Raw genomic sequence first — 10,306 nt, forward strand, 5'->3', positions numbered from 1 at the left:
AGACAAAAAGGTAAACCGGAAGTGTAATAATGTAAGCGGCCAAAGGTTGGATGACTGTTATTGCTTTGGCGCTTCCGTATGACATTTTGGAGGATATTTAGGCATATCGGGAATTATTAAAAGGTACATCTTGTTTTGCTGTACTCGCATGACATAGCATACAGTAGGGATATCAACTAGAAGTGCATAAATGAAAGGGTATGTGACATAGCATGCCTGCGTACTGCATACCAGTTGAAGCTAACCTAACCAGCTAGCTGACCAATAAATGACAATGCTTACAGCTGGTTATCTAACCCAGGTGGTAGCTAAAGCTACCTTACAAAATAGACCCAGCTATGTACTTTTATTGTCCAGTTAACTCGTAGCAACAATGTATTGTAAACAATAGTACCAATGCTTACTGCTACATTCTTTCTGTACAGGATTTAAGTGAGGTGTCCAATATTCAAAGGCATGTCAGAGGCGAACACCATTTCACAAGGCTCGAATGGTGAGATAAAACGCTTTCACAGCTATTAGTAGGCAAAGACAGTATTGATTTTTTCAATACTTGATATCTTTATTTATCAATTAGGTACGTCATTGCCACGAGCGTCAGGGAGTAGTGATGTGCTTAATGGAAGTGATGAGAATACAGAGGGCACTGCAAAAAAAGCTTCAGAAGGTAATTATCACAATCATATATTACAAATTAATGGTTAGTTAGTTTAGTTCGTTTTTATAATGATGATTGATAATTATTGAATGTGCCACCCGTGAACTTCACCTTCACAAGAATGAGGAAATGCCAAGATTTCTTAAATGTCTTTTGTAAATTACATTTATAAATCTTCCTTTAAAAAAAAAAACCAATAGGCAGTGATAATGAAACGGAAAGTGTCAGTAGCACACAGACCACAACACAAGACGATCCAACAGACCGTGGCGTCATCAAAGCCGAACCGAAGTTTGAACTAGATGGCGAGAAGGAAATCTCCAATCCTGAGACCGATACATGTAAGATTCTTGATTTAAACAACTCCAGCACAGCTTTATATACAAATTTCAGTTGTTTGGACAAAAAAAGTATCTTATTCTAGCTCATGACACATGAATAAGACTGTATTGTAAAAACATCTCCATTGGCTGTTATTTCAAGGAAATGTGTTTTTCCTGATGAACAGGTCAGACAGAACAGAATGCATCAACACCAGTACCAGAGGCACAGAGCGAGGCGATTGATTCCTGTGGCAACAGTGTAGACAGCGAGTCTGTAGACGGTGAGACAGCACAATTCCTCAAATCAACTTTCCTACAAGTTGTGCAGAACATTTTATGCTTATCGTATGTGGTTTTTCTGTTTGTTTTCTGTAACTGTGGTCCAGGGGTTCAGCTCCCTGTCAAAGTGGAGACAACCACAGCTGAGTGTGAACTAAAGAAACTTGAGAAAGAAGACGATGAAAAGCAGATACTGTTTGATGAACAATCTAAAGATCCCCCACTGGAAAGCCCAACCACAGACCCCCCAAGTAAGGTTTAAGGTTGAATTATTTGAAATGGTGAAGACTTTATATAGCTATTGTATGTATACATTGGCCTAATATGTATACAAATGTACACTGTATTTATATATATACACTATCTTATATATTTGTAATTTCTTTAAACAACGTAAGTTGAAGCAACACTAACTTCAGCCTCTCTTTCTCTCAGTAGGTGATTCATCAAAGTTAATGCTTTTTGGTTTGCTGGATCTTGTACTAAGCATGTATGTGGTTTTCTGCCACTGGTTAGAATGTTGTGTCCCTGGCTTCTGTCTAGGTCCACATGGAGGAGTAGAGGATGTTCCACGTGGAGGAGTAGAGAATGTTCCAGGTGGAGGAGTGGAGGATGTTCCAGGTCGAGGAGTAGAGGATGTTCCACGTGGAGGAGTAGAGGATGTTCCACGTGGAGGAGTAGAGGAAGTTCCAGGTGGAGGAGTAGAGGAAGTTCCACTTGGAGGAGTGGAGGATGTTCCAGGTGGAGGAGTGGAAGATGTTCCAGATGGGAGAACAAACTATTCCAGCGGACTAAATCAACCTGAGAAGGAAGGTAATGAAAAACAAGATGAAGAACCAGTGGTCCAGCCACCTGGTAAAGTGAAGATGACAACCACACAGGTCTATCTAGTGGCATTCTATATATTCCACTGAAACAAAATAAGTTGAAGCAACACTAACTTCTGCCTCTATCTCTCAATAGGTAATTCTACAAAGTTCATGCTTATTGGTATCCTGGGCCTTGTACTAAGCATCTGCTGTGCAGTCTTGTTACAACCCAAGTCTGCACCTGAGAAGGTGGAGGTCAATCGGGTAGACGTCTTCCTCAAGGAGATGGACAGAGTTAAGGTCCAGTTTCCCGGCCAACACCTTGAGCTTTGGAGAAGGAGCAAAATACACCTGAAAAAACACCTCCAGACAGCCCATCCCAAAGAGCCAGCCAGCCTGATCCTGACTGCGGGCCGCAGGGCTAAAAGGACGCTGCACTGCCTGGCCCAGGGTCTGGCCTCCGCCCTCTCCTCTGCCCTCAACGGCTCCGTCCTCCAGATCGACGGAGACAGCATGGCTGGCCAGGACAGCAACCAGGTCAAGTTCGACATCGACGACAAGCTCCGGCGCGCCTTCGAGGGGGACAAGCCCGTGGCCGTCATCCACCGCTTCGAGGAGCTGCCTCCGGGCTCCACCATCATCTTCTACCGCTACTGCGACCACGAGAACGCGGCCTACAAGCGGGCCTCGCTGATCTTCACCGTGCTGCTGGAAGGGAAGGAGGAGGTGTCGGCCAGCCTGGGGCTCAGTGCCGTGGAGGAGATGGTCGACGACCACCTCAAGGACAAGTTCCTCTCCTCAGACCACCCGGCTTCCTTCGACAGCATGGACACGGACAAGTTAAGTGGACTGTGGAGCCGCATCTCCCACCTCATCCTGCCAGTGGCAGCAGAGGAGAGGATAGAGCAGCATGGGTGTGGAGGGACTTAAAGCTCTTCACCATCTAAAGCCTATTTCTACAAACTGCTGATACCGGATGATCAACCTAAAGGGAGTTGCAATATTTTAATGATTTATGTTTCATTTTCATTTTATATAGGCTATTGGCCAAGGCCTTCATACACACTGCACTCTGTGCTAGGACATATGGAAGATGGGTGCTTGAGAGACAACATGCACTACTCTACCTATTTATTAACATTTTATGTGGAGGTGTATTATATCATTATGATCTCAGCACTTGAAGTTGTAAACACGATTTATTGTTGGGCCTTGCACTTTAATTCTTAAGTCTTCTTCAAATAACTAAGACACATTTCTCCACCCAAAGAGAAAGTGTGCTTACCAACTTATAGTTTCTCAGTTGATGTGTTTCTTGAGACAGGATGACAATTAATAATGTGATTTTTTTAAATGTATGTGGCGATTGTTATTCTGTTGAATTGAGTATAACAGCAAAATTAATTTTCTTCACCATGGGCTGAATTCATTGACATAACTATGTGCCTTAAATTGAAACGAAAATAAACTGTTTAACACAAAACTTGCATGTTTCATTGATGAGGTAACGGCTGTAGGCTGCCAAAGACAATCTTCTGAGCAACTTTGACTCGACCTTTAATAAAGACCTACACGTATTTTTCCAATAATAGTTTCCGTACTTTTCATTGGCTAAAATAAGGATTTTAAAGCAAAACATTTTGTTGAGAAAACTCAATAAAATCATTTGCAGCCTAATCGTTTTCCTGATCTCTTTTTGTTTGAAACTGAAATTCGCCTTGTGAGAACCGTACAGACGCAAGTCACCTGGCATCATCACTTTGGCCGACTCCTCCTCTCCCCCCTGCGGTTCATCAGCTCTTTACTCTCCGTCTCTGAGGAGTCAAGGGCGGTATTATTGTGGACTTACTTGCAAGGAGATGCAAACACATGGGACTGCACCTGATTTGAACCAGGGCATCGCATTTTACCTTAAACATTTGGCATGAAACAGGACATGCCACGGCGATCTGCAAATCTGTCTTTTTTTTTAAAAGGGGAAAAAGCATAGTGACATTTTCTCTATGAATTGTCTGTGATAATGAAAAAGCAGAGACTATAGAATAAAACGTTTTAAGAAAAAAAAATCCACTTGTGTTCTGACTGCTAACATTATGGCTAAATTGAAGCTGTTGTGCGTAATGTGGTGCGTTTTCTTCGGATGGTGCTCTGCTGCACCGAGCGAACGGACGGCGTTGCCAGCTGCGGACCAACAAACTGCCAATATATCTGATCACCAGGGACACCAAAATGACACTCTGCAGGAGGAACTGGACAGCCAGGAAAATATTCTTACCAAGGTATGTTAGTGAGGATAATATCATACACACATTTTTTTTAAATCGTTCCAAAAAAATATTGTCACGTTTATCTATTTATATACGTGTTCAGCAGTCATTAAAAACAGGCTGCATCATCAATTGCATGGATTTCTGTACTTTATGGAAAATGTGCTGTGATTACGTGGTGGAAAATGCGTCCGTCCTTTTCTCTTTGTAGCTGCTGGGTGATTATGACAAAGTGAAAGCACTCTCAGAAGGCTCTGACTGTCGGTGTAAATGTGTTGTCAGACCCCTGAGCAGGAGCGCCTGCCGGCGGATCGAAGAGGGGAGCGCCACGTCGCAGGACTTCTACACCGTGGAGACTATCACATCTGGATCCAACTGCAAGTGCGCGTGCATCGCCCCGCCGTCGGCGGTAAACCCATGCGAGGGGGACTTCCGACTGAAGAAACTTAGAGAGGCTGGGAAAGATAAAGTAAAGGTGAAATGACGCAAACTCACCATACAAACGTCAAAAGAACTCAAGTCTACATGACAAGTGATGGAGACCAGGGTCTAACGTCATCTTGGATGATGATTCTACCATGAGCTTTTACCATGTGTCCCATTTATTAAGGAGATTTGGATTCCTGGAATTAATTATTGCTGCTTGGAATATGCTTGATGTTGGTAACCTTCTGTGTCTTAGCTTGGAGTGCAACCCTGATGGAATCTACTTGGTTATTTCAGCTCTCCACGATCATTGAATTGTTGGAAGGGTCTTTCTATGGCATGGATCTGCTGAAGCTACACTCCGTCACTTCTAAACTTCTGGATCGCGTGGAAAATATTGAGAAAGTAAGTCTTTCATCACTGAAGTGGAGGTGCACCACCTTGCTGAGTGCTCAAAACCTGGCTAATATCGACAAGAAGTTAGTTAATCTTTCGGAGCTGGTTAGCACACCCAACTTTAAATTACTGTAACAATTAGAACACACTCTGGACAAACTCTTAACCATGAGCGTTTATGAACTCAATTAGAAAAACTTACTACCAACGAAGCGTAGAGCGACTGCGCTGAATTGGCTATGCGACTTAGAGCACTCGCGAGTCTAATGAGGTAGGCTACTCTCACAGGGACAATAACGCTACTTTATTAGTTGTTCAATTGCTTGCCACGGGCAAATGCCTTTTATGGACCTGGACGGCACATAGGTCTGATCCAGGCTTTCCTGAAACGATGGAAAGTAAAATCTGTCTGAAGTACAGCCTACCGTATGACCAGCTCACTAGTGAGCTGAATATTAGCAGTACGTCGGGAAAACATGGACACGCTCTCATGGGAAAACATACATTAACGTTTGTTTAATCACTGCTGTCCAGTTAATTTGACTGCCTGTAATATGCTTCACGAGCTTCATATTTAATTAAAATCATCCTACGATGGTGGTTTATTTATTTTAATCCTATGCTGTCTACTGCCATCCATGCAGACCGTCTCAAAGGAGCAATTCCAGGATGAGACCGGACCGCAGGCATCTCCCCCCGCCCGGCTGCAGATGACGGATAGTCCAGCCGTGCCCTCGCTCCCACCGAGGAAGAATCTCAGTGAGCTGAGTGACAGGGCAGCGGCCTATCAGAACAAAGAGGTGGGCGGTACCTGCAGGGAAAATCCTCAACCAGGTATCTTCCATCCTCTGCAAATGCTAGTAAAGAACCAAACTGACGAGAGATTGTGCACTTTATCCTCTTGACAGGAAAAATATGAGGAGATGTTTGTTGGGAGTCTTGGATCCTCCAGGGACTTCAGTGAAGGTCCCAAGCCCACCACGGGGGTGTCCCCGCAGGCGAGCGTCCAGGACAGAGCCAGGCTGGACCCGCAGGGGGGTGTAAAGACAGGCCCCAATGGGATGACCATCAGGGGTGTGACCTACTACAAGTCTGACCACATGGTGGCTGACGACGGGGAACCAGGGGAGAACTGTGAGTCCTGGAACACTCGTGTTGTTGTGACGACGGAGTGACAAGCAAGTTCTTCCGTCACTGGCCTCACATGAACCCTTGTGGTCTTAACTGCTGTTTGTGTGGTTGGTTGACATCCTGGAATTCCACTTGTTTGAGCGTAGTTTTTTATTTTATTTTATTTAACCTTTATTTAACCAGGCAGAATCATTTTAGAACAAGTTTGCCATCTCCATTATTCAATGTATGGTTACTAGTGTCACTAAAGTCCTTTAATTTATAATAGCCAACATTATATTTCATGCTGGTCACATTTCGAAACCCTCTCTCTTTGACTAGATTTCGAGTATGATGGATTCAGTGGTGACGGCCCGGTCAATCTCTTCATCGAAGAGCAACTCCTTCAACACAGATCCACTCCCTCCAGGGCCAGAGAGAGGGCGGGTCCAAGAGCAGCTAAGCCAAAGGCGATAGGGCCAAAGGGAGATGCCAGAAAGACCAGCCAATCAACACAGCCCATTCCAGCACAACCTGCCACCACCAACCCTGCTGTCACAACCCCCTCTAAGCGTGCCGTTCCGGAACGCGAAACCACTGTGCCCACATATGGATTCACCGTTGCAGGAACCCAAACCAAGAACACAAACATCCACCCCAAAACGGGTCGGACTAGTGGTCAGTCTGTTTCCAGAGCAACTAAGTGGCCAATCCCTATGATGGTCAGGCCAGCCAAAACTCCTGCCAGGCAGATCATTGACAGACCTCTTACAACAGTGACAACCTTGGCCACCCTGGTCCCTGGAATCACCCAAGAATCACCTGGAAACATAGAAGTGAACCAAACAGCTAGTATTCCTAGCACCCCAGGACCGACCCCAACTACAGCAAGTGCTACCACATTCGGTCATACAACACAGGCAACCACCACCTCTGCTCCTGTGACCCCCATAACGACCCCGTTCACAGAGCCGGTTACAACAACTGCTGCCCCAGCTCCCACCACCTCTGTCGTGACCATGTCGCCTTCGACACAAAAACTGCCCCCCACCACCCCTTCCTCCTCTGCCCCTCCACCGCCCACCACCACCACCAGTCAGACAGCGTCAGTCAAACGCAAGTACAGCATCAGCTGGGACGAGGAGGATGTGGAGGTTCCACAAGAACCAGTGGAACCAGGGCAGAACCATGAAGAGAGACCTACCAGGAAGCCTGGTGGGTGCTGAGTTCAGTTCCTAGTGATGGCTAATTTAATATTTAAATTTTAATGACATTTTCATCCTAACTTCTTTCATGGTTTTCATTCCTTTAGAGTTCTTTAAAATTATCTGGTAAAAAATACAAACGTAAGCCAAGTATTGTACAGTAGTATAATCACAAAAGACTTCTGACATGAGTTTTTCACCAACAGGTGAATGTAAGGACACTTTGGCCATAATCTCAGAGCCAGTCACTCACAACAATTATGGCCGGAACGAAGGAGCGTGGATGAAAGATCCCCTGGGAAACGACGACAGGATCTATGTCACTAACTACTACTATGGAAACAACCTGCTGGAGTTCCGCAATATGGATGTCTTCAAACAAGGTAAGCAGTGGAGGTACCACAGCATCAAATACACACAATATCACACGCATCCAGTTCCAGGAGAAAAAAGGATTTGCCTTGATAGACTGTCTGGTAGCCTATTCTTTATACCTCTCTCTCTCTCTCTCTCTCTCTCTCTCTCTCTCTCTTTCTCTCTCTCTTTCTCTCTGTCACTGTCTCTCTCTCTGTCTCTCTCTCTGTCACTGTCTCTCTCTCTGTCTCTCTCTCTGTCACTGTCTCTCTCTCTGTCTCACCCTCTCTCTCTCTCTCTCTCTCTCTCTGTCTCTGTCTCTGTGTCTGTCTAGGCCGTTTCACCAATTCCTACAAGCTTCCTTATAACTGGATTGGCACCGGTCACGTCGTCTACGATGGAGCCTTCTACTACAACCGCGCCTTTTCCCGCGACATCATCAAGTTCGACCTGCGTCTGCGCTACGTGGCGGCCTGGACCATGCTGCACGATGCCGTCTTCGAGGAGACGGAGTCGCCATGGCAATGGCGCGGTCACTCCGACATCGATTTCGCGGTGGACGAGAGCGGGCTGTGGGTCATCTACCCAGCGCTGGACGACGACGGCTTCCTACAGGAAGTGATCGTTCTGACCCGGATGAACCCCTCGGACCTGAGCGTGCAGAGAGAGACCACGTGGAGAACCGGACTGAGGAGGAACCGCTACGGGAACTGTTTCATCGTGTGCGGCGTTCTGTACGCCGTCGACAGCTACAACCGCAAGGACGCCAACCTGTCGTATGCCTTCGACACGCACACAAACACTCAGATGATTCCCAGAATGCCGTTCACCAACAACTACACGTATACCACACAGGTGGACTACAACCCGAAAGAGGGTATGCTGTACGCCTGGGACAATGGACATCAGGTCACGTATGATGTGAAGTTTGCCTATGCAGACACACTGCAAGAGGGAGGTTAGGATAGCCTACCATTCTTTAAAAAAATAGTTGACGCAAAATATTGCATTTGCTAAAATGGATTGTAGATCAGTCCATAAGGCCATTCTTAGAAGTATTTTTTTAAAAATGTTTGGTAAACGATCAGGAGACGTAACCTGGTAAATTGAAAAAGTTATAAAGTTAGGTGAAACCCATGCAGCATATGTTGTACTGTAAATACTGTAATATAGAAATCACGGTGAGATACATGAATGTAGAGACATCCAATTAAGATCCCTCTAAAGACTTGGGTTTCAAAGCTATGAATCCATCATTCCATTTATTCTGTTATATCAATGCTAGTTTCCATAAAGTTGTTTCCATAAAAGCTTGTTTACAAGTAAAAAATATTTGGTTTTATACATACCTTTACCCTTTACTTGTTATATACCCGTTGTCTTTAAATCTGTGTACATAGAAACCTGCTATGTAGTAACATCAAGGATAGTTGACCTTTGTCTTGTGACAGTACTTACTCCCTCCATATCGCATTTTACTGTTTTGAAGAGACTGCAATTAAAAGGTTAAAAACTAACTGCTGTTGCTTCATTTGTAGGTTTCAATTCACAGTTGAAGTCAAAGAGACTATAATTACCTCCTGCAAGCGGTAATCCAATCTCAAGACTGTCTGGATGGGAAGCAACCAGATATTTCTATATATATAAAAAAGACTACCGAGAGAGACCATACAAGTATAACCAAAGACCATAAAATGCATTCCCTTCATTTTCATGGGCACTAAATCAAGTTTCAGCCGCAGGTTCCTCATGACACTACAGGCTCATTTCAAATCCCTCGTCAGAATATACATTTCTGTAATTGTTTACAGTAAAGACAACAGTCAAAGAAGAGAAACACGAACATGTTACATGTAAATCCAATGTTTTATTGACCTGCATTTAGCATTTGTGTTGTAACAAACAAAACTCAGGTAAAAGTCAAATGTTTTTTGCTTCCTGAATGGGATTAGTAAAAAAAACTACTGGGAAAAGCACTGTAGACATTCACAAGCTTTTTACGATCTACTGTAGCTAATATGTAATGACAATTATGAAAGGGGATGATCATAATTCCCAAACACAATTCTACAAAACAAACTAAAAGGCATTCATTTCAAATAAGATATGATCAAAACCCCAACAATTTCTTGTTTCCAACCACACATTAAACCTGCATTTTCCCCTACTATTAATTAAAATGGCAACAATGAGAACAGTATGCTAGTCATAGACGCTCTTTGAATACTTATAATATTCATTCAATCTATGAGTGGATCAATAAAGAAGACAAAGAACAGAGATTTTAGACAAAAATGTAAATGGCCAGTGCAGTTTTTGGGGATAACATTGGTATACACTATGATATTGTTATAAAAACATTCTGCATTTTTTTCTATATTAAAAAGAAATGTCAGTAAGATAAATAGTACAGGGATTATCTGCAAACAGAAAAGGCTTCTTTTTAAGTGCACTTTCATAAAAGTGCAATTGGGCCTAG

At 43.9% G+C, this 10,306-nt stretch overlaps 2 protein-coding genes across 5 annotated transcripts; both read left to right on the forward strand.

Annotated features, from left to right (window-relative positions):
- Positions 1 to 3: 3 nt before the first annotated feature.
- LOC134013102 (torsin-1A-interacting protein 1-like) lies at positions 4 to 4,035 on the forward strand. Of its 3 annotated transcripts, none has more exons than XM_062452874.1 (8): positions 4 to 123; positions 426 to 493; positions 578 to 667; positions 859 to 999; positions 1,167 to 1,262; positions 1,368 to 1,511; positions 1,804 to 2,073; positions 2,224 to 4,035. In XM_062452874.1, exons 2-8 carry the CDS (start codon positions 457 to 459, stop codon positions 2,997 to 2,999), a joined length of 1,554 nt encoding a protein of 517 aa, XP_062308858.1. In that variant the 5' UTR covers positions 4 to 123; positions 426 to 456; the 3' UTR covers positions 3,000 to 4,035. The 3 variants fall into 3 exon arrangements, with proteins under 3 accessions (XP_062308858.1, XP_062308860.1, XP_062308859.1); XM_062452875.1 differs by having other exon boundaries at positions 64 to 198; XM_062452876.1 differs by lacking the exon at positions 1,804 to 2,073.
- Positions 4,036 to 4,162: 127 nt separating this feature from the next.
- olfml2ba (olfactomedin-like 2Ba) lies at positions 4,163 to 9,344 on the forward strand. 2 transcript variants are annotated; one of them, XM_062452862.1, is made up of 8 exons: positions 4,163 to 4,348; positions 4,548 to 4,811; positions 5,060 to 5,167; positions 5,803 to 5,958; positions 6,067 to 6,292; positions 6,611 to 7,483; positions 7,680 to 7,856; positions 8,162 to 9,344. In XM_062452862.1, the coding sequence occupies exons 1-8, from the start codon at positions 4,163 to 4,165 to the stop codon at positions 8,788 to 8,790; spliced, it is 2,619 nt and encodes an 872-aa protein (XP_062308846.1). In that variant the 3' UTR covers positions 8,791 to 9,344. The 2 variants fall into 2 exon arrangements, with proteins under 2 accessions (XP_062308846.1, XP_062308847.1); XM_062452863.1 differs by having other exon boundaries at positions 4,165 to 4,348; positions 4,619 to 4,811.
- Positions 9,345 to 10,306: the final 962 nt, after the last annotated feature.

The sequence above is a fragment of the Osmerus eperlanus genome, chromosome 26, assembly GCF_963692335.1.
Source record: "Osmerus eperlanus chromosome 26, fOsmEpe2.1, whole genome shotgun sequence".
Taxonomy (NCBI): Eukaryota; Metazoa; Chordata; class Actinopteri; order Osmeriformes; family Osmeridae; genus Osmerus; species Osmerus eperlanus.